Source organism: Gavia stellata, chromosome 26 (assembly GCF_030936135.1).
Source record: "Gavia stellata isolate bGavSte3 chromosome 26, bGavSte3.hap2, whole genome shotgun sequence".
NCBI classification, from domain to species: Eukaryota; Metazoa; Chordata; class Aves; order Gaviiformes; family Gaviidae; genus Gavia; species Gavia stellata.
In genome coordinates this window covers 53874-76396 of record NC_082619.1, presented here as the reverse complement: position 1 = coordinate 76396, position 22523 = coordinate 53874, and the positions used below count along the sequence as shown (strand labels likewise).

General features: G+C 55.1%; 1 protein-coding gene across 1 annotated transcript; it reads left to right on the top strand.

Annotated features, from left to right (window-relative positions):
* Nucleotides 1-725: 725 nt before the first annotated feature.
* Nucleotides 726-18725, top strand: C2CD2L (C2CD2 like). The gene is made up of 14 exons (XM_059829677.1): nt 726-968; nt 8081-8176; nt 8667-8786; nt 10672-10782; nt 11638-11754; nt 12408-12525; nt 12691-12814; nt 13364-13428; nt 14027-14154; nt 14451-14622; nt 15416-15517; nt 16134-16267; nt 16786-17068; nt 18478-18725. Exons 1-14 carry the CDS (start codon nt 726-728, stop codon nt 18696-18698), a joined length of 2034 nt encoding a protein of 677 aa, XP_059685660.1. The 3' UTR covers nt 18699-18725.
* Nucleotides 18726-22523: the final 3798 nt, after the last annotated feature.

Sequence of the window (22523 nt, the reverse complement as noted above, 5' to 3'; positions counted from 1 at the left end):
AGCAGAGCGGGTCAAAACTCGTGCTACGCAGCGAGGGTGGCCCAAGCTGGCAGCAGGCAAAGGGAGGGGTTCCACCGCCGTGCTGTGCGCTGCATGCCTGGCGTGAGCAGGGCGGTTACTGCCGGTGGAAAGGAGCTTTCGACCGCTTTTCACGAAAAAAGCGCTTTTGACCGCAGTTCGGAAGGCCACAGGGAGCTCGGCTTCCAGCCCGCGGCTGTGCTGCTCTTTCAGACCGCCGGAAGAGAAGCCTCGAGGCGGCAGTTACGCCGTTGCCTGGACGGGCGGACAGCCGTCAGCGACGTGCGGACCTGGCGTGGGGGGGCCGCCGCCGACGTGGAGAACCGGACGGTACGCTGCGCGGTGGGGGTCGAGCGGCGGCCTAGACCCCCGCCCCCTTCGGGCCGTCCCGCCGGGCCGCGGGGGGGCGCGCGTTCCGCTCCGCGCAGCCCGGAAGAAGGCGGCCGGCTGGCGGGGGGAGGTCGGCGCCGGGCGTGGGCTCGGAGCGCTGCTGGGGCCGGGCTGCGGCAGCGCTCGGCGGGCGCCGGGCCACGGGCCCACGTGGGCTGCGGGGCCGGGAGGAGGACGGCGGCGTGGCCTTCCCCTCCCCTTCCTCCCCCCCCCCAGCGGGAGGTGGCAGCGGCGGGGCCGGCGCCGCAGCGGCGGGGCCGGGCGGCGGCCCGCCCGCCATGCCTGCCGGCTCGCCGTGAGTCGCTGCGCGCGGCGCCATGGGGCCGGATCCCGGCTGGGCCGCTCTGGTGCTGCTCTTCGCCGCCTCGCTGCTCACCGTCGCGGCCTGGCTGCTTCAGTACTGGCGGTCCGCGGCCCTGCGGGCGCCGCGGCGGCGCGGGGCGGAGGAGGCGGCCGGGGCCCGGGCGCTGCTCGCCGCGCTGCTCGCCCTCCGGTCCCTGCGGGAGCAGTGGCAGCGGGCCTGGGTGCGAGCCCTCAACAGCCAGGCCCGCCGGCACGGGGTACGGCGGGGCCCGAACGGGCGGCGGGGTGAGGTCGGGGGAGCTCTTGTCGGGGGCGGGGGGGACGGTGGCGGCTTCTCGGTGGGTGCGGCTGTCTGCCCTTTGTTCTCGGGCTGCGGGGAAGCCTTCCTCGCTGTCCGGGGCTGCGCGGTGTTGGCCGACGGGAGCCGGCAGCCGCACGGGGAGTTGGTGGGACGGGAGCGTAACTAAAGGTGAGCGTGTCGCGTTGTGAAAGCACGGAGAGATAGGTGTTGGGCGGCGCGCTTTGTTCAGCGCGGTTTGGGGCCTGAGTCTGAGGCAGGTCTGACGAAACCGGCCGATGGAGACACTTTGAGGTTTCCACAGCAAGCTCTTCCGAATTTTCTGGTGTTTGTTCCCTTTAATCTGCCAGCGTTACCGTTGTATCCATCTGTAGTTTTGAAGTTCACAAGGGAGAATATGCCTCGCTGATTCCATATGGAAATAATTGCGCAGCAGCCCCTGTGTTGCCTGCAAGGCAGGGGCTTTTACCCACGGAAGCTACGGTCCAAAGACTGTCGTAGTTTCCTTTTTTTTTTCTGTCGTGTGACTGGGAAGGGGGAGTCTTTCTGCTAAGCTGTGTGGGAAAATCAAGAGCTAAAAAAGGTTAGCGTGAAAGTAATGTGTTTGAAGAAAAGGAAGTTAAAGAAGTCTTGAAGAACGCTATGTGAACTCGTGTTTGAGTTTGCTGACGAGATTGGAAAAGTCTCTCCCCTCTTGACAAAGCGAATTAAACGCCGGACTAGAGGCAGGATGGAAAAGCGGATCTCTGGGTGCAGCACGTCCACTCGAAAAAATCAGGCGATGGGTCAAGGTGGGGAGGAATGAGAAATTATTACTCCCCCTGTCCCCGGCCGTTGTTAGTTGTATCAACGTAACGGGCTTCGTAAAGTCTGACCCCGTAGGTGCCGTCGTGACTTTGGCTCCTTTGGGAAGGTTTGCACAGCAGTCTTTCTGGCATACCTTCTGTAGCTCTTTGTTTCTCTGTGTTTTCACTCACCTCAGTGTAATCCCTTGATAATAACTTGCTGGGATGAGAAGAAACTGGATCTCTGAGGAAAGCGACTTAGGAAGAAATGCTTGTTTTTGTTATGTGTCGCCTGCGTGGTACCTGTCTTTTTTGGGGGAAGTCCTTTTCGCTTACAGGGTGCGTAGGTTGCACCCCTGCGATACAGCCATTGGAACAAAGGCTGCGGAACCCGACTGAGCGTCCTCTGCAATTTGACTGAAGGAGGCCTTAACCTCATTGGCAAGTATGGGCCATTTTGGTTTTGGCCTTTTGTTTTCCTGCTTAAAGTAGATAGCCTTGTCTGGTGTCTTGAGAGCAGAAGGTTTAATAAAGCTTGTTTAAGCAGCTATACTTGAAAGTAACTGTACGAGGCGGAACAGATCTGAATGGTGTAGGTCAAGCGCGGTGTTCTTGAATTTCCGTAGTCCTTAATTATAGCAGAGCAGAACCCTTTTTGAAAGGAGTCAATCGCATGATCTCCTTCAAAGTGCAGAGCAAGGGCTGTGATTATTTTCAGATGATAGTTGCGTCCTGGCGTTAGGAAGTGCAAAATGACCGGAATAGGATATTTGTGAGTAAGGAGCAGCCTTTGTGTTCCTTTTCGAGCCTCAGATTGGGAATGGTTTTGTTTTGCTGGTGTCGAGTGTCGCAAGGCAGATAATATTTAGAAATAGTGCCCACCGCTCCTTTTGAAAGGACGTATGAAGTCACTTAAGACCGGGTAACGTGTATTTAGAGCAGAGATCGTTAAGAGATTTTGTAAAGAAGGCCATAGCTGGTACTACCTGATCCCGGTAACCCAGCTGTGTGGGAACGGTGAGTTTTCTGAGAGACTTTATTGTCTGTCACTTCTAGGAGGCGAGGTGGTTGAGCATTACTGCTTGGAAGAGCAGCATGTCTCGAGGCAAGTTTTGTTCTCGTAAGAAATACGTAGAATCGGCCCCTACGAGTATAGCGCAGGTACGAATGTGGAAGGGCTGTCTGCGTAGGATTGTTTAGCCCTGTTACCCGGCTGATGAATTTACCTGCCTGTTACGGATGGATCTGGGAATTGACTTGTTCCGAACATTACCTTTCTCAACACTTGCTTTACGGATGTTGTGTCTTCCTATTTTGAGGCGTGCTAGAGACCCTGCTCGTTGAAGCTGGGTGTCACTTATTGCCGCTGTTTTGGACAGATTTGGTTCATTGGACCTGCCTCAGCGATGCTCCCCAGCTAGTTTTTATTGTTTTCCTTTTGAAGAAAGAAAATTTTTTTCTTTCTTCCGTTGCGTCCAGTCCTTAGCTTCCCCACCTGAAGTTTGCTCTGCTCCATGCGTGGCATGACTTCTCACCTCCTTCTTTGCCTTGTTAGATTGATTCACCAAGCGTTAGATTGACTTGGAAAGGTTGGCGTAGTTTCTCCTTTGTCGCTACCTGCGATAAGCGAAACTGTCCTTTTTAACAGAAATGTAGCGGCACCCGGTCCCTCCTTCCCACCTTAGAGCTAGCTGGCTAGCATTAGAAAATGGGAACGGGTGTTTGTATCCCCATCCAAGTTCTGATGGTGTCAAAGGACAGAGTATTCAAAGTTGGTTCGTCGGTTTTAGGATGAGCTTATCCTCTGACGGGTTTTCGAGACATCGAGTGCTCTGTTCCCAAGAGGTTTGTGGAAAAATAGGTCTTTCTACAAAGGCGCGGTTGATCTGCCAGGCGCAGGGATAAAGAGCGAGTTAGCCATCAAACCGTAAGCTGCGCCTGATTTTAAGAATTCTCAGCCGTTCCTTCTCTGGTGATTCTTTGTCTTTTCATTTCCTTCTATGATGTTGTCAATAGCTTGCGCTTAGCTGTCAATGACTGAGAAAATGGTAAGATGCCTGTTCCAAAATAGGGTAAGAATTTTTTTGGGGGGGGAAGGGGGGGCGGGAATCGACCTGCCCTGTTGCTGTGTTTGTGTCCAGTTTCTTGTACGGGTTGCTTGGAACGAGTTCAGAAACCTTCGTTGTACTCTAAAAGAGTTAGAAAACAGTCCCTTAAGTATACCGAGAGCAGGAGGAGTCGGGAGTGCAGGCCTGACTCCTCTGAGAGAAGGTAGGACTTGATTACGAGTAGTAGCCTAGCGAGTACTAACGGGGTCTTGATCTTACAGGATGAGGTACAAGAAGAATGAGAGGGTGGTGCTGTATAAGGTGGCTGTGGGACTACCCGCTGCAGGCTGTTGGAACCGAATCTCTTGCCTGGAACTAAACGAGACTAGATTATGTACTGTAAGATTATGCCCTTGATAGTTACACCAGGTAAGATGTGAGAAAGTTGATCTGGTGTTTAACGTGTCGGCTGCTAAAGTTCTTCCTTCCATCTGCCTCCGTTCCTTTCTCCCTCCCTCCTCCTCGCCGCCTTCCCCTGGTCGTGCCAATAGCCAGATGCAGCGTTGAACCCGAGATCCACATCCTGAAAGAAGCGGTCCTTTTTGCTGGGGAAAACTTCTGAGTGTCAGGATATGCTTGGCCGATTTGTTGTACAGAAGCCGAAGCCCTGCAGATCCCGCTGGCGTTGAACCCTCAAAGCCAGCTCTTTCTTTTGTGACTGAAAGTAAGTTCGTTCTGAGACGACGCGTATTGTATTGAGGGGACCTGCTGCCCCGAGCACCAAGGCAACTGTTTCTTTTCTTTTCAAGACCTGACAGGAAAGTTGAGGTCCGCTCTTTGGGACGGAGCACGGTCGGGTAGAGGCCTTCCCTCTTTGGAGGGAGGACTCGGCAAGGGGCCGAACAGAGGCGAGAATGTTTGCGAAGCAGCTCCCTCCCCCCCGTGGAAATGCGCTCTCTCCTTCCGTGCCCCTCTTGTCGGAATGCCGCGGTCACGGTGGTCGAGTGTCGTCAGTCGCCCGTATCTGATACGCTGCGCTCTGAACAGCAAAATGTGCTGAATTCCTTGGAGTCTCACAAAAACAACCTGAATTTGGAAGCTCCAGAATTTAGAACTCCTGTAAGGCCCCACCCGGAGGGCCACGCTTTGGTTTGTACTGCAGTCACTCCTCGTCTGGAGCATGTCTACTCAGAAAGCGGCATTGCCGCAGGGAGTTGCTGTGTATAGAAGCTGTTCTCTGAAGCGGGCTCGGTGGTTATCCTGGGGGGCTGTGTCGTCTTATGTGGGATTCCAGATAAGATTGGGAGTTACCTGGAGCTGCTTACATCTCTTTAACTGGGAAAACCACTCCATCTCGGACCCTTTTCTTCTCCCGCCCCTCAGGCATCCCATTCCTGCATATGCCCTCCTTTTAAGCCGCAGAATTCCAGCGTTCGGCCCTCCCGGTCCTCATAAAATGGGATAAAGTGACTGATCGTGTCTAACCGAGAAAGAGGTGACGGTGATCTTTTTGCTAGGTGATCTTTTTGCTAGCGTTTCCTCCTCGAGCCTTGGACTTAAGACGTGGAAATTCTTTCGGATGCGAAGAAGAAATGGCACGGACTTCAATCGGGGACGGAGGTGGAAGACTTAGTGTGGGCCCTGAATCTGAGTGACGCTCGCAAAGCCACAGAGATAGGTCACTGTTGTTCGAGATGACTGTCTGCGTAATGATTTCGGTCACGGCTAAACTTTGAGGTCTGTATAGAAAGTTACCGTGTTGCAATGTTTGGCCTAGGCTCGCAACTATCCTTTATAAAATGCAGTTGTTTTTGAGGTGTCTCTTTGTCAGGTGATAAAACAACTGAAAATTAGCGTTTTGTCTTTTAGCTAGCGCTTCGGTACCGAGTTTTTGTGAGATGCGTTCTGCTGAGGAGCTCTTTGCTGACTTATATGAGAACTTTCATGTTACGGCCTGTAGCGTCAGGAGACTGTACCAGCAGAAGAAGTGGCGAGACCGTTTGGGTCTCGGTCCTTGCAACTTCGCTAATGTGTTGCAAGGCTGAGTAACTTTTTGTCGCATGCCCTGAGGAATTAGGTTTTCAAGTGATCTAGGGGCCTGCCGAATGAGAAGGGAGTGGGGACTTAATAATACGAAAGCGCTAACCGTGATAGAAAAATTTTTTTTAAGGCAACACTCTTCCGGCCTTTTAAAAAAAGTTCAGTGCGATTAGGTGAAGTCGGCCTCAGGTTGACTGTAGTCTTCCCCGTGTAGTCTTTGTGCACCATTCGAAGACCACGGAACGGGAGACTTGTTCTGGGCTGGGTGTGTTAGGTTTTTTTTGGTGGTTTTTTTTTTTTTTTTTTTGTAATGAAATCGCGTAAAGGATAGTCCTGCCGTCTGCCGAGATCTTGGAGGAGAAGATGCATCTCCTTTTTTGTGGGGCATTGTAGTTTTCAAGTAGACCTCGGTTTAGAACCGACGGCAATTCTAGATTTGCCCACGTTTCCTCGTGTTTCTGAATTGCGGCGAACGTGAGAATGCGACGCGTGTGGTAGGAGCTTTATGGGAGCGCATTCGCGGTCAGGGCACGCCAGCGTCTGAATTCGGGTGGGTTCCGCTAGGAGTGTGATCTGAGGGAGCCGACGGTGGGCAGATGAGGGTTGGTCCGCCTGCCGGCCGTGTCTCATTCTCATCCCTGGCACTTGAGAGAACAGCTTCAGTCACAAGGTGTTGCTTTTTTTCCATAGATCTTTAAATGTTAGCAGCTGGTGTTTCGTATTTCCTGTTTGGATTTCAAGTTGCTTGCCTTAAAATGGGGCAAAGACTTGAAAGGCATTGAGTGGCCTCTCAAGCGCGTGCTCCCCTCCTCGTTTTATTTTTCCTCAGCGTTTTGTCCCTGCCTCGAGGTGAACGCTACCTCGCGTGTGCGGTTCATTCCGAGTGGGCTGAGCGACGAGATCTTTTGAAGTTGGCTGGTGCCTCCCGGTTCGGTGAGACCGTGATGTGTTGGGAAGAAGAGGGTGACAAATTGCTGCTGATGCTTATGTACTCGTTGGGCAGAGGTTCTGGTCACGGAGAGAAAGGGCTGATCCGATATTCTGGACTGACCCGGCTGGGTGAACGCATGGCTCTGGTGGAGGAGGCTCGCGAGAAGAAGAAATGGCAGGCGTTACTAGTATGAAGCAGCAGGGGGTGATTCGACGTCGTTTCTCCATTGAGTCTTTCAGTTTTGCAGTTTGATCACCGGGAGAACCGTGTCTGCGTTGAGAGGAGGGCCTGCGTCGGGAATGGTTTTTGACGGGCAGGCGGCTCTTCAGGTTGTAGTATGTATGCCGGTCGGATTAGTGTCCAAGAGCCCCTTCCACCCCAGCTTCCGCCTGACACCTGGGTCGTTCCGTTGCACGGAGGTGGCGGCGCACGGTCTCATTCGCTTGAGAAAAAGAGTGCTGTTTCCCGCACCTTTATCCTCCCTCTCGGTCGCCCTGCCCCTAAAACACGAGTGACTCGGCAAACTGTTGTGTCCTCGCACTCAGATTGCCTGCTCACTCTCTCTTCTTTGTGCCTTGTGAGCAGAGGGAATCTTTGAGGGATAGGTTTCATGCAGAGACACTCTCGACTCTTTATCTTGGTCTTGTATATCTTGAGAAGGGTTCTCTGTAGAGAACTGGTCCTGTGGTATGGGGAGATCCTCAAACGAAGAAGAGGGATGCTTCCACAGTGGAAATTGTGATCTAATAAACCAGGAGAGGGTGGAAAAAGGGAACAGGTCGAGCACAAGAGCCAACGTACCATGTGCCGAGAGTGGATTTTGTTATTGTTGATTGGGTTTATTCAGTTTGTTGCTTGGGTTGGGTTGTGGGTTTGTGTTTTTTTTTTTTTTTTTTTTTTACTTGGGGCAGGATTAGCACAGGGGAGAGAGAAGAAACAGCAAAGCTTCTGCCACGAAGGAGGGTTAACGCGCTTCGCTTACGGTTGGCTGCCATCTGGAACAATTTTCTGTTCTCGTTTGGGCTTGCCCGTCCGAAATTAACGTAGCATTTCTGAGTCTAAGCCTTGTCTGGAGACCTCGCTTCCTTTCTCTGCCTGGGCAAGCCGAGGAGGGTAGAATTGCAGCGTGCGATGGTTCTGTGCGCTGGCCGGATTCGCGGAAACGGACCGGAGTGTCTCTGGAGTCCCACGTCGGAATCGTTTGCCCTCTTTGAAACGGTCTGGGATACCTTCACCGCTGGGAGCTAACAGAGTTCTCTTTTTGTAGAGTTCAGTGCAGATCACATTTGAAGAGGGTCCTCAGTTACCACCGGCCGCAAATATAAGTCACGTGACGTGCGAGGGACGGTCGGACCGCAGCATGGTAAGGCTTTGCTGTTCCAAATTGTATGGCGTGGGGTTTCTCCGTCGACTGGCGGCGTGTTCTACAGAGATTGACGAGGCCTGCGCGATGGCGAAACCGGGGAGATTTCGGGCGAGGTCTGTGTTTGAGTTCGGAGTCCTGCCGACGGGCTCGTGAGATTGCGGCTCTGGGGCTGTGCATCGGTGAGCTCTGGGAGAGCCCGGGGGGCAAGATGTGTTGGCGGCGCCGGGGCGTACAGATGCCGAACTCAAATATCGGGGTCCTACGGTGGAGAGGACAAGAGAGCTCCTGTCACCGATACGTCTTTACTGCCTCACGTACAGAGTCTGAAATGGCAGGTGTGCAGTGCGGAACTGGATCTGGGAGTAAGCCTGATGTTTCTTTCTTGCCACCATGGGTCAACCTTGCCTGTCGCTTTTAGAGGTTTTGCCATCGCGCGGCTGCCTCTCGTCAAGGATGTAAACTCATCTCCTTCCTTTTCTCTTTCTAGGTGCTGTACTGCCATCTCTCAGCTGAAGCTGTGAAATTTCCAGTCTCTGTCACTCAGCAGTCCCCAGCTGCTGTTTCTGTGGACACCTATCACGTCACTTTGGCTGTGCTGCAGGCTCAGGTAACAGTTATAAAAAAATTAGTCACTGATTTTGTTCTTTCGCCCTGCCCCACACCGATCAAGGAAGGAGGACCCGATTCAGTGTAAATAAAGGCCTCGTCATGCTGGAAGAAGCGGCATGCTGTTACTGACGTTTGGCGGGGTGTCGTATGTTCCCGATCTCCGTGCCGAGTCCCTTTTTCTGGGTCTTGTTCCACAGATCTTGGCTACGTGATGTAGCTGTAACAAAATCCGGAGAGATTTGAGGCATGGCAGCGTTCTGTACCATGTTTTTAAGCGGGTGTTTAAGAAGCGAAAGGTCCACGGAGTTCAATTCCCCTCGCGGTGTGATGGATAGGGAAAGACGCGTCTCGCGCGTACGTACAATTATTTATGGTGGTGGCCCGGTTGTTGGTGTGAAAAAGAAATCCACGGCGAGGAGCGGTTTGCCTGTCAGCGCTTCACTTGATACATTCACGACGGTGCGATACAGATTTTTTTTTTTCTCCGTGTGTTGAATATTGGAGATGCTTCTTCCGGAGCAGAAGCTCTGTGAAATTGCAATGGGCGGTAACTCCGTGGTCGCTTTCTGGCTGGATTCACTTCTCTGTAATGCGATTTTGTTCCCGTCTCCAAGAAGGGCTTGAAGCTGGAGACGGTATCTCGCTTGGAGACCGTGCGCTCGTTTGCGCTACAGGGAGACCTGGCAAAATTGGAGGTAACTCTGTGGCGGCAGAAGCCGATCCCGTGCTATAGCAGGTCTTGCGGTCGGAAGGTTGTTCTAGAGCCCCTTTGCTCTCGGAAGCTTTATTAAAATTTTCAGCCTACGTTTATCGGATCATCCTGGTTTGGTTTTGCGCCTCCGTTCCGCGGTTGCATAAACGGCTCCTCTCTCTCTCCTTGGCGTTTAGCACGCCTGCTGCCTATCTGGTCGTGGGCAGCAACTGCGGTCGCTTTTCATCTTTGCGTAGCCTCTGGGAGCCGGTTGGCCTTTGTCACGTCTCATCAAATTGCTCCTCGACTCGCTGGCATTTTCTGGGTCTCCTTGTCTGTGCCTGTTGAAATTTCAGGTCAATTGTTCTTGTGGAGAATTGCGTGCGGTATTCTAACTGAGGTCTCGCTGCTGTATTGTGAAACGCCAGTCAGGTTACCGTATGCCTGTTGGTTGGAATGCTTTAAGTACCGTATTCCCAAATGTGCCTTGCCTCTTTCACGCGCCTCTTGCCGGTATGTCCCGGATCTGTCGCTTTCAACTGATGACCTTCTGTGTTCGTGGTAAATAAATGTGAGTCTGTCGGTTACTATAGAACTATGTTAAATTTCATTCCCTTGTTTTTACTAGAGGTGCTGGTTGGGAGTTCTTCCTGTGTGGTTCTGTTTCTGTCTGTTGCAATCATGATGCCTTTCAGGTGTACAGGTTTGCAACTTTTCAACTGAACTACGGGATGGCGTGTGGTCTGGTTTGTTGTTGCGGACTGTTGGTCTGGATGAGTTTTCAATCTGAGGTTGATCTCCTAGAGACGCATTGCTAAGTTACGAATAGCCGTGCTTAGGTTTGGCAATGGTTAATTGATGTGGCTCGGTAAATATCCCGTGTCAGTGCCCAACTCGGTCTTTTGGATTGTCCTGCAGGCTTTTTCTTCAGCCAAAGAAATAACCTATTGTTTTTCCCTCCGATGGTGCCTGGGCATCCAAAGGCGACGAGGAGCTGCATCTCACTGTGGAGCGATGAGGCTTCCGCAGCTGCTTCTTCCCGTAGGCCTGGGACCGCTTGCTTTCTTACGTGCCGTCTCTTATTGTCGCGCTGGCGCGAGGGCCTTTCGGTCGCTGAATGGGAAGCAGGGCAAAAAAAGCACCTGATGGAAACAGAAACTGTTGCTGACTATGGGTATTTGTTCTGGGCCAGGTGGAGATCCATTTGGAGGAGATACAGAACGAAGGTCTCCTGGTGTCATGGATGTTCAAGGACAGACCAGACTTGAACCTTTCGGTTCTTCCGAGACTTCAACTTCGTGAGGTGAGTGGCAGACAGTGGGAGGCTGGAGTTGAGCGGGGGAAGGGTGGGAGGCGCTGGGTCGGGAGGAAGGCTCCTGCAGAGGGGAGAGGTTGGCAACTCGCTGTCGTGGCCCTTTAGGGCGAGGGAGGGGATTCTTTCGCCCTGGAATCGATGCTAGCTCAGCTCTGTCAAAGCAGCGCGTCCTCGAGAGGGACGCAGCGGTACCGATGTCTGTCGTCCAAGTTTGGCGTCACAGCTGAATGGGAGTCCGCGTAGCGAAAAAGGCTTTCTGTCTATGTAGGTCCTCCTGCCATTGTCAGATACAGAGCTGCAAAAGGAGCTGGATTGGTTCGTGGGGTGTTTTGGTTGTTTGTTTGTTTGTTTGTTTTGTATGTTTGGGTTGGGGTTTTTTTGAGAGGTTAGGGTGTGGAACCCGTGGGTATTGGAGGATTAACAAGCTGTACGTGGGCGTGCTCGCGCTTCTGCGATCCAGATAGGTTGGCTGATTTGTTTGTTTTACCGACACACTTGTTGCTTTATCCTGAGCAGATGTAGGAATTCGGCTGTTCTCGCGAAAGCGCAGTAGTACCGTCTCACGAGGTGGCGAGGACGTGGCAGACTGCAAAAGCTGTCTTGTCAAAATTTGTGACGGGTAGACTACAGACGTAGAGGCTTAGTTTGTCTCTTTTAGACAACTTAAATTTGCCTGCAGTTGTTACACGGAAGCTTTAAGCGCCGGGGCGAGCGAGCGCAGGATATGGGAAGAGTACCTGGGAGGTTATCACCGGGAGAAAGACCGTGTAGCGTCTTAGAATTGGAGCTGTATAAGGAGAAAATGTTATGACTTTACTGCGTTTCCTCTTGATTTGCGGAGAGAAGAATGGAGGGAGAGCGGATCTGTCCACCGTAAAGGATCTGATCGAGGATACCATTGTCAGCACGCAGCCAGCCATGATGGTGAATCTGAAGGCCTGCGCCGCTGGAGCCGGTGCGGTAAGGCGCTCTTCTCGTGTCGTCCTTGTGCCTCGATCGCCATGCCCCCGGGCGCTTCTGAGGGCTGAGGCTCGGGCAGGAATCCGAGGGCTGAGACTCGCTTCTGGGCGACAGCCACATCCTGGCCTGCGCTGTCATAGGAGTTGGGGTACCGTGGCACGGGGACTAGGGATAATTGGAAACCGCTTTGAAGGGCAGCTCTGTTTGTACCTTGTTCCCTGAATGCTGAGCGCCAGTTGCATTGAGGCGGAGCTGGACCGCCCGAGACGCGTCTCTGTTTTGGCAGTCTCTCCGTTGCTCCGAAAGCCGAGGCTCGGGCCAGGGCGGCCTTTACGGGCAGGGAGTTGGTCTATGGTTTGTTGTCTTTGGTTGTCCGTCTGGCAGCCAGCGAGCTTGATCTCGTATGTCTGTTTTCCCATTTGCCTTAAATTTCCCATCTGAAATAACACGGGGGCCCACCGGAGCTCGATAGCTTGGGGAACCTGCAGCATCTCTTGATGGCTCTGTGGGTATTCCCCTATGTCGGTGCGAGGAGCTACTTTGTAGATGCGAGGAGCTACTTTGTAGATGCAAGGACGAACGTCACGCGTCTCGCCACTGTCTGCTGGCGGGCGAACGATAAAGGCGTCGGTCTCGCTCTCGTCATTCCTCAGGTACCTGGCGATAAGTTGACTCCAGAGTCCCCATCGGGAGCGGCAGCAGCCCCTCTGGGTTCGAAGCTGTTGCTCAGGAATCTTCGAGTGCTGAACTTGGGCAGCCAGGGGAAGGGAGGTAAGCGTGAAAACATTGCCGATCTGCGGGAGGCGAGCATGCGGGTGGCGAGGTCGGAGCGAGTGACTGTTTTGCGTGGGTTTGAATGGAAAAGAGGGGCATGCGCCTGCCGAGCTGCCGCCTCGTGTGACGAGCGCACGCGTGCGCTCCGTCCTTCTGTTGCAGGAGTCAGGGAGGTACGCTGCGTGGCAGAGCTGGACAGCCCCCCGCAGCAGAAGCGGACGAGGCCGGTGACAGCTGGCGGTGCCGATGCTGCAGCAGAGATGGAGTGGAATGAGGAGCTCTTTCTGTAAGTGTCTGCCTTGCTTCCGGCTGGCACGGTGGAGGCAGACCGGCACGGTCCCTGGGTGTCGTTCGTTACCATGCCGCGGTAACTGATGCGGACGGCGCAGAGGTGAAGTCTGCGCCACAGGGCGGCGTGCGTTTGTGCTGCCTCCGTGCCGGCCTACCGATTCCGGCGATTGGCCCCAGCTTGCGTACGTATTTCCCGCTCCCCTGGATGCTCTGCCTTTTTAACCGGATGGGCAGAAGCGGCGTGCAGGAGCAGCAGGTGTAGAAGGCCTGGAGCGTAGATCTCGGGCTTCCGGACAAATCGCCCCCTTGACTTCCCCCGGCGGCCTACGCAGCCCTGCAGGGGACACGAACCGGAGCTCTCCTCTTCTGTGTAGTTCGCTGCCCTTTGTCGTGTCCTCCAAAGTAGCGCACGCGTACTGGTGCTTTGGAAAAGGCGACGAGGCGTGCGAGATTTGAGGGAGGGAAGATAGGGATGGGGTTGTTTGCTCCGCGGCCGTTTTGCAAAGATTGTTTAATACTGTCCCGTCTTTTTCTGTTTCAACAGGGAGTTGGGACCTAGAAGTAAAGAGCTGAAGCTGCAGGTGCTGGGGAACAGTGATGGCGGGGGAAGTGAGTACGGCCAGCTGTAAGACAGGGAGACAAAAATGCCCAAGGCGCGCCTTCCTGCACTTTGAGCCTTTGGTAGTTCCGTGTTGGTACGATGTGCGATGAGCTCTGCAAAGGCTTTTTCCTGCCTGATTTTATGTGAGCCTCTGACTGCGTGAAGTAACTCTGGAGTCCGTTCTTCATACTGAAACGCTCTCACTCTTGACCTTATTGGTACCCGGGAGGTTCCCGTGGCCCACCCGTCTCCGCTCCGAAGCGGGGGGAGGGATGCGGGGATGTGCCCCTGTGTATTGGAAGAATGTTGCAGAAGGCTCTTAACGCTCCGTCCATTTGCGCTCGGTCAGGGACTAACCGCGGCGCCTGCGTTTGATGGAGGCCGCGCAACGGCCACCTCTTTAAGGGAGTCGATTTCTGGATTGGTAAAGAGGAGTGGAGGAGCGCTGCCCGCCCCCTCCCCACCTTGAACCTGGGAGCTGCTGGAGTCATGGGGATCTGCTTTGTTGGCCCACGGGGCCGCTTCTCAAAAGCGGGGGTTGCCTGGGAGCCATCTGAGGCGCTGAGGCCATGCGGTGCGTTTTGTTTTTCCTGTTCCTTCTCACAGACGTGCTGCTGGCACATGCCACGCTTTTGCTTGATTCTTTGGGCAGACGGCCATCTGGGAGACAGGTCTACTCGCTGGCCCCGGGAGCTGGGCGGTCGCTGGCGGCTGAAGCTACCGTTGTATTGGAGGTGAGCTCGTGACTCCGTAAGCTCAGCGCAAACTCGTGCTCCGGAAGCTTTCACGACGCGAGCCTCTAGCCGGAGACAAGCGTGATTAGGCCTGGGCTTGTCGCAGGGAACTGGCGGACCCTTAGGCTGGGGAGGGGTGTTGCCCGGTCCTCGGTCCCTGAGCCTCCCTCCGTTCAACCGACATTGTAGCGGAGACAGCTCCTCGATGCCCAGAGTGGTAGCTTTTGTCACCCGTACGCCTGCCTTTGTGTCTGGGAGGAGGAGAGCTCCTCTGAGCTGCGCTTTGCGTTTTGCAGCTGCTATTCCAGGAGTCTCCTGCGTCTTTGAATGCTCAGCACGCCGCATCTCTGCGAACGAGCGTCACCCCCACTAAGAAGGTGGAGATGGACCGGACCATCATGCCTGACGGCACCATCGTGACTACTGTCACCACAATTCAGTCCCGGCCCAAGGCAGACTGCAAGCTGGGTGAGGATGCCCCTGCGCCAGGCCTCTTGTACGGGTGGCCGTTATGGGGGCGCAGACTCGGCCGTGATATTCCCGAGGCCGCTCACGCGGGTGGTAGCAAAGCCGTTTAGCCGTCGTACGTTGTGGTTGTTGCAGACTCGCGCCTCGTGCAGCGCTTTTGGCTTCCGGGTCGGAACGTCGGCACTGTCGCCATTCCCTTAGCGTCTCGTGGCCGGCTGGTGTCTTGAGGCCGACTGGAGACTCAAGTGTAGCCTCGGGGGGAGGGAAATGATGCGATGCCGCCTCTGGGGGGAGGTGAGAGAGGGACGAACCTCTCTGACACCCTTTGGTGGCGGGAGGTCCCGACTCTAACGCGTATGCTGTCGCGTAACCTCGGTGTGATGTCGGGCTAAGCGTTTTGGCGCTCGTCCTCTATTTTCTTTACCGCTAAAAAAGTTCCACTGTACGTACTGAATGCGGAGCCGAAAGCGTGTTGACCTTGCTTACTCGCGGTTGTGGCTGCTTGCGGTCTGATGTCCTGATGAATGTGGTGCTGGATATTCCGTGAGGCGCAGCTGGGAAATGGCGTGAACAGGCGGGGTCTCGCGGTGGGGCTGCTTTGCGTGTCTTTTTCCAATAGGCTTCTTAGTGCTTTGCTGCAAAGCCTCACGGAGCCAGCCTCTGCAGGCTCTCCACGTGCGCTTGAGGCTTTTTGGGGGTGCGCGTAGGGGGCCGCGATACGGTAGCGAAGTTGCCTACGCTTCGTCTCCGCTTACCGGTGTCTCTTTGTCTCTGCCTCTCTTTTGCCGTGAAGATTCGCCATCGAGGTCGCCTTCCAAGGTGGAAGTGACTGAAAAGAAGACAACGGTGCTTTTGGAGAGTGGCTGCCCTCATGGCCCCTTGCCCGGCGGTAGCCGTAAGTGCTTGAAAATCCGAGGCTCTTACCAGAGCGACTGAGTTACTTAGCCTTTCTTGGAGAGTGGCGGTCTGAACGTGGGTCGCTGAACTTGTCTGCGTTTGACGTGGAAGAGAGCGGCCGAGTGCCTGAGCGCCGGTGGGGGGCGGAGGGGTGGTGGCGGGTGGGGGCAGGTAAAAGAAACGCTGCTTTGGCTATCCAGTCTGTGACTCTGGGTGTTTCCTTGCTTGAGAAGACCATTCCAGGCTATCCGGACCCAAAGAGCTTTGCTCACCCTGGGGGCTCCGATTGTCTCCAGGACGGAGCACTGCGGCTGTTTTGACGGTTTCTGGCCGAGGCTGCCCGAATGTTTGGGAGTCTTTGGAAGTCTTTGTCGGGTGGGAAGGGTATTTCAATGATATGCCTGGTGGGAAATCAATCTTTTTGGGTGCCTAAAAGAGCTGAGAGCTTATACGGAGCTTCCTTCCCATGATTTACTCGGGCAAGTCCGTAACGAATTCTGTTCTCTGCCTTTGTGCGTGCGTAGTTGCCTATCGCAAGCATCGCGGTCAGCAAGCGACCTCTTGCCCGCACTGAAGGTCGCCGCTTCAAGCGTCAGTATCTTTCTTGTGCTCAGGAGATAGCCGGGTGCCCAACGGCTTGGATCCGGTGGCCGAGACGGCGATCAGGCAGCTAACCGAGACGAATAACAAGCCCGCCAAGAAGACCCCGACAAAACGTAGCACGCTGATCATCTCGGGAGTTTCCAAGGTCTCTGGTAGTTAGGGGGCTTCTTTTCCTCTCTGGGAGGTTGTTTCTAGGGATGCGTGCGTGAAACCACCCTGTCCTGTAGGGACCAGTGTGGGAAGGTTCCGGCACAGACGACTTGCTCGGCAGAACCCTCTCGCTGCTTCCTTACAGCTTGTCGCTGCTTCCCAATGAGTGTCAAAGGTACCTCGCTGGTCTGCAGGGCAGTTGCCGGTGGGAGTTCACAAAGGGCAGCTGCAGAAAGGGAGGCTGCTGCAGTAGGTGGTTGGGAACCTCGTGGACAATCTAAGGAGTTCTCCTTGGACTTGCCTACGGGAGCATGGGAGGTGCTGCGGAATGCTTTGGAATCCGCTATATTCCGGTACGTTTCGGCAAAAGAGCGATGATTGCGCATCTGTGCTGTCTAGCGCTAACAGTCGGAACTGGAGCTTCTGTACGTAGGTGTGGACGGAAGAAGGGAGATGAATGCGATCCTTTGGACCCTGTCTTCCTGTCTGTCTGACCTTCTAACCCCCTTCCAGGTACCTATCGCTCAAGACGAAACGGCACTTTCTCTGGGTTATGCTGCATCCCTGGAGGCCACAGCGTATGGGGATTCTGCAGCAGAGGGTGCAGCTGACCAGACGCACGATTTCACGGAATCGTCGCGACCGCCGGAAGCGTCGCCGTCGGGACAAAGGGCCAGTCAGGAGCTGGATGAGACGACGCGATCAGACATCTCCGAGAGACCGTCGGTGGAAGATGTTGAGTCTGAAACCGGCTCCACGGGAGCCCTCGAGACCAGGAGCTTGAAAGATCACAAAGGTAAGGACGAACCGTTAGACGGTCGCTAATGCTAGCCCGTTGCGCTTGAGGACAAAGCGTTGTCTGAGTTCCCTGCCCGAGCGCGGGGGCTGCAGCCGGCTTTCGGCGGAGCCCGAAAGAGACCGCCTCTCTCTCCCACACTTCCTGCTGGAGCGGTTCCAAACTCCTCTGTTTGCAGGTGTCAGACTCCCGCGGCCTTTTCAGTGTCTGTGCTCTCTTAGGTGGGAACCCTGCGCAGCTTGCGTGTTCCCGAGAACCCGTTTTCGCTCCCCGGCCTCTGGGTCCGCAGGTCAGGCGCGCGTCCGTAAATAACAATTCCTCCTCTGAATTCGGCTGCCTCTGGCACGAAACGGAGGCCACCCAACGACGCGGATTGTACGGGCGTCGATGCCGTCCCACTTTCTCCGTTAGCGTCAAAGTAGCTAGCGCCTCTGACCTGTCATACCATAGGATGTCCGCACAAACTCTCTGCTTTTAAACGATGGAGCGGGCCTGCCCTGACCGAGCTGCTGTTCTGGACTTTGCGGGCTTGCGTCGGTTAGGCGGATGGCGCGCCTTGGATTTATCTGCTCGTAGCCACGATGGTTTTGGTCGCCTACAAACTTACGTAAATGAGCGCAAGCCAAAATCTCGATCGCTCAGAATAAGAGAGCGGGATGAGTTGCGGGGGGTCGTGCCCTGGTACGGCCAGGTACGGTTTGAACCCCGGTGGCCCCTCGTTGGCACGTCAGAGAGTAGAAAGATATGTGTCCCAGATTCTTGAGAGACCTGGCGGGCAGGGAAGCGAAGGAAGAAAACGGAGAGCGAGCCCCCTCTGTAGGAAATACTTTTGTAGCTTTGTATGGTGGGCAGGTTTTGGACGTGCCTTTTTGTGCCTGTTTGGGGCTGATGGCGATCGGCGTCTCCATCCTGTCCCACCCGTCCGCATCCTCCGGCGCCATTGCCGTTATTTGTCTCCAGGTCTGGGCATCTCATGAAACCGCGGGCAGTTGTTCCGGGGGCTTGATGACCGGCTAATCTGGGCACCCTTGAGACGGGCTAGTCCGAGAGGCCTTTTCTCCATTGGGCGTTCCTCCCAGTGTCTGCACATGCAGATGTTCTCGCTCATTTTCCATTCGTTATGAGTCTTAGCTTTCTATTACAATTCCACACGCTTCCACTGGAGGGAGGGCGTCCTTGCGTAAAAAGAAGTTTACGCAGAGGGCACACGTGACGGCGTGCTTGGTGGAGCGGCTTGTTGGCGTCGCGGTCTGTCCTGAACGTAAGACTTTGCCTCGGCGGTCGGGAGCTGGGATTCGCTGACCTGCCACGCGCTTCTGCCGGGAACTTCCGAGAGCGTCTGGGTGCGTGATTGCCCCCGAGACTCGCCAGGGCAGGATACTATTGAGGTTTCCTTTCTGTCTCTGCAGTTAGTTTTCTTCGGAGCGGTACCAAGCTCATCTTCCGGAGAAGGAGCAAGCAGAAGGAAGCGGGCCTGAGCCAGTCACACGATGACTTGTCCAACGTTGCCGCCGACTCCGGTGCCAGGAAGAAAGCCGGCAGCTTCTCCCGCCGCCTCATCAAGCGCTTCTCCTTCAAGTCTAAATCCAAACCCAAAGCTAGCGACAGCACGACGGCAGGTGAGAACTGAAGGAGGGAGAAGCCCGTCGGAAAGATCGTACAGAGATCCTTTTCTAGTCTCTTGTCTTCCCGCTCCGCGGTATCTGTGACCTGCAGTCCAGTTCCTTCCAACCTTGGCTGAGGGAAGACACCCCGGTGCTTTACGCCATTTGGGGAGCGGAGGTGGCAAACCCGGGGCTTTGCCTGCTTGTCTGCCTTGGCTTAGCCTTCTCCGACCGTAGTACCCCACCGTGCTCTCCCCGAAAATCCAGGTCGCGTGCTAATCCCCCCGGGAGCTGCGGAAGCGACTCTGCCCGTGTAGCTGTCTGGCATCGCCGGGTGCAGCCTGGAAAACGGGAGGGGCGCCTCTCAAGCGGCAACCCTCTGAGTTTAAGATCGAGACGCTGCTGGGTTGGCGACGTTGCCGAGAAGCACGGGACCCAGCCTCACTCAGCTCTTCTAGCGAGAGAGAATGATGCGGTTGCTGGCCATCTAAACGCTCTCATTGCCTCTGCTCGGTGCAGGGGCCGTAAACTGACTGAGGTGCGGTGCGGGGCGATGCGTTCCTGGGCCGTGAGCTGTCAGGGGAACGAGCTGCGCTTCTCTGCTCGGCTCTGCTGTTGGAATGTTCTCCGGTTCGGACAGTCCTGAGGGACGCCCGCTTGCTGTGCTGTGCCAATGAAGGAAGGAGTCTCTAAGAAGGAAGTCTTAACCGCTGGGCGAGTTTTTGTAGAAGCCCGGGCCCTTGCAGGAACGTCCGGTCAGTGCTGCCGCCCTGTGACGCGGCCCTTCTTCCGCGTCCCCATTCTCGGAATGGGGAAGGGACCGCGCCGCGCATGTGCACCGGCCATCGTACGGGTGGAACCCTTTCCCTTGGGGGCGGTTGGGGGCATTGCCGGCGGGGCACCAGACAGTCTTCCGGACCTGCGAGGCACCCGGCCTCTCGCGCCGTCGATGGACGGCGAGGAACGTGACGATGCTAGCGAAAGGGTGGTGTGACGCGGAGCCTGAAGCCATGTGGCGGAAAGAGGCGAGAGTTTACACGTTTTTGCTGACGAAAGGGTTTCCTGCAGTAGAAGGAGCCTTTTCTGATTGCAATCCGGTATTTCTTTTCTTCTAGCAAACCCGATCCGCCGTGTTCAAACAGCGTGCGTTTCCACAGCGGGTACTAGCGGAGGGAGAGGCGCCCGGGGGAAAATCGACTCCTTGCGTGGGAGGAGACTGCCCTTCTAGACAAATGGTTTTTCCCGTCTTCTGTCGCACGCACGTATCCCCAGAGGATGGTGTGACGATGCTCTTTGGCAAAACGCTCGCGCCCTGTCATCGCGCCTGGTTTGAACGGAAGCTCCTGCCCTCCTGTGGGTTGTAGAGTTAAGGAGATGGGGCAAAGGGGAGGGAAAAACCTCACTGAAGAGCCATCGCCTAGGCCGACTGGATTCGCTAGCTCTGCTCGCCTGTTACAGTACCTCCCGAGGCGGGGGCTGTCGCCTCGCCTTACGCAGGATGCGACCAACTGAAAAAGCAGTTGTTCTCTTGAAGGCGCGTGTAAAAAAAAAAAAAAGTGCCATGTTCTTGAGAAGGACAAATCCTGGCCGACCGATACAGCTGTCATGTGCCATTTCCAAGGACCGGAATGCGTTTGGCGTGCCGCCGCACAAGGATTTACGGGCGGGAATTTTGGGGCGTCTCTTGAAAGTGACCGGAGGTAGGGAAGGCCGGAGTCGCCCGGGGCTTGGATTGAAAGTGCCGGTGCTTGCCAGCAGGAGGGACTCTCTCTCCTGTTTTTCCTACCGATTCCTCACGAGGTTGGGCGCACGTGAGAAATTGGACCGGTCCAGCTGGCTGACCGGGAACCTCTTCTCCATCTGTTTGTTTTGGTCCGGGAGTCTTTCCGTCATTCCTGAGCTCTTTTCTGTCTTTTATCCTTTGTTTCTTTCCTCATCCGCACGGTGCCACGGCTTTGTTGGCAGCTCCGTGCACTATGGGTGTCGGAGCGCTTGCTGTTTCTCGCTGAAAATAGGTTTCATTGATGCGAGCGATTGGTTCGTGCTGCAGCGCTGGTGGAAGCTGGCGATCTGCGGCTCGCCTCTAGCTATCCGGCCACCGGTTTAACGTAGGCTTCCTTTGCCGGGTCAGTGCAGCGTCGCATGCGGCACTGTCCTTTGCGCGCGCGCCCTTGTTCCCAAAGCCTCGAGGTTTGGTTCCGGTTTGGCATTCTCTCTTGCACTGTCCCTGCTACGACTCTGCCTCTGTTGCTCAGAGGAACGGGGGATGTGGCTCAGCTGCATGCACTGGGGGCGTTTTAGTTCTGATGTGCTCCCAATGAACGTGTCGATCCTTTCTCTTTGTATCCGTACGTTGCTTCCTTTGTCGCACGCAGAGTTGTTTTCATCCCCCCGAGTAGCTGGTGGCTGGTTTTGTTAGTCCCGGCTACGTGAGCACGGGTGACTCTCCTGGCTTCCTGAAGCCGAGAACAGTAACGAATCTGCCTCGTGGGGGAGGATTGTATGAAGTTCAACAAGGGCAAGTGCCGGGTCCTGTACTTTGGCCACAACAACCCCACGCAACGCTACAGGCTTGGGGACGAGTCACTGGAAAGCCCCCCTGCAGAAAAGGACCTGGGTGTGGTGAGTGACAGCTGGCTGAATATGAGCCAGCAGTGTGCCCAGGTGGCCAAGAAGGCTAACGGCATTCTGGCCTGTATCAGAAACAGCGTGTCCAGCAGGAGTAGGGAGGTGATCGTGCCCCTGTACTCGGCACCGGTGAGGCTGCACCTCGAATGCTGTGTTCAGTTTTGGGCCCCTCGCTACAAGAAGGACATTGAGGTGCTGGAGCGTGTCCAGAGAAGGGCGACGAAGTCGGTGAGGGGTCTGGAGCACAAGTCTGATGAGGAGCGGCTGAGGGAGCTGAGGTTGTTCAGTCCGGAGAAGAGGAGGCTGAGGGGAGACCTCGCTCTCTACAGTTGCCTGAAAGGGGGTTGCAGAGAGGCAGGTGTTGGTCTCTTCTCCCAAGTGACTAGCGACAAGACAAGAGGAAACGGCCTCAAGTTGCGCCAGGGGAGGTTTAGGCTGGATATTAGGAAAAATTTGTTTACTGAGGGAGCGGTGAAGCATTGGAACAGGCTGCCCAGGGAGGTGGTGGAGTCACCATTGCTGGAGGTGTTTAAGTAACGTGTGGACGTGGCATTGTGGGACACAGTTTAATAGGCATGGTGGTGTTGGTTTGATGGTTGGACTTGATGATCTTACAGGTCTTTTCCAACCTTAGCGATTCTGTGATCATTGGCGTGAGAAACGATTCGTCTATCCTAATCTTCTCGGCAGGAAAGGGAAGGGGAAGGTCATGTAGGTCTTTGGCCTCCGGAAACTATAAAGACAGATTCCCGGGGAGTTTCCCCCCCATAGAAGTGCTGCTTAAAGAAATCTCTCTTGTACTTAATCCCTGCTTGTGCTTCTGGCTTTAGGACAGAAGAAACGCTATTTGCAATCTGTTTTTCCCTGCTTAACTTTGTCCCAATACCCGTGCCCTTGCCTCGGTGCCGTTGCAGGGTCTGTGGCATTTCGTAACGCTCGGGACTGCAGAGCGACCCCGGTGCGTGGCGTGGGCCGCCATCTAGCATTTAGACTCGAACGATCTGCAGTTGCCAGGTTGCTGTCTCAGGGTAGGCTCAATACTTGCACCTTGTGAAGTCGGTCCTCGACCGAATATGCGGGGGAAGAGGAGGGGCAGAGCAGCAGGCTTGAACGCACGGAGGCTTCTGAAGGAGTTCAACCTGCTTATGAGGGCCTGCGTTCCAAATGCTGCGTTTCGCTGCTGGCTACGCAAGTAGAAAGGTGACTGGTAAATGAAGCCAAAG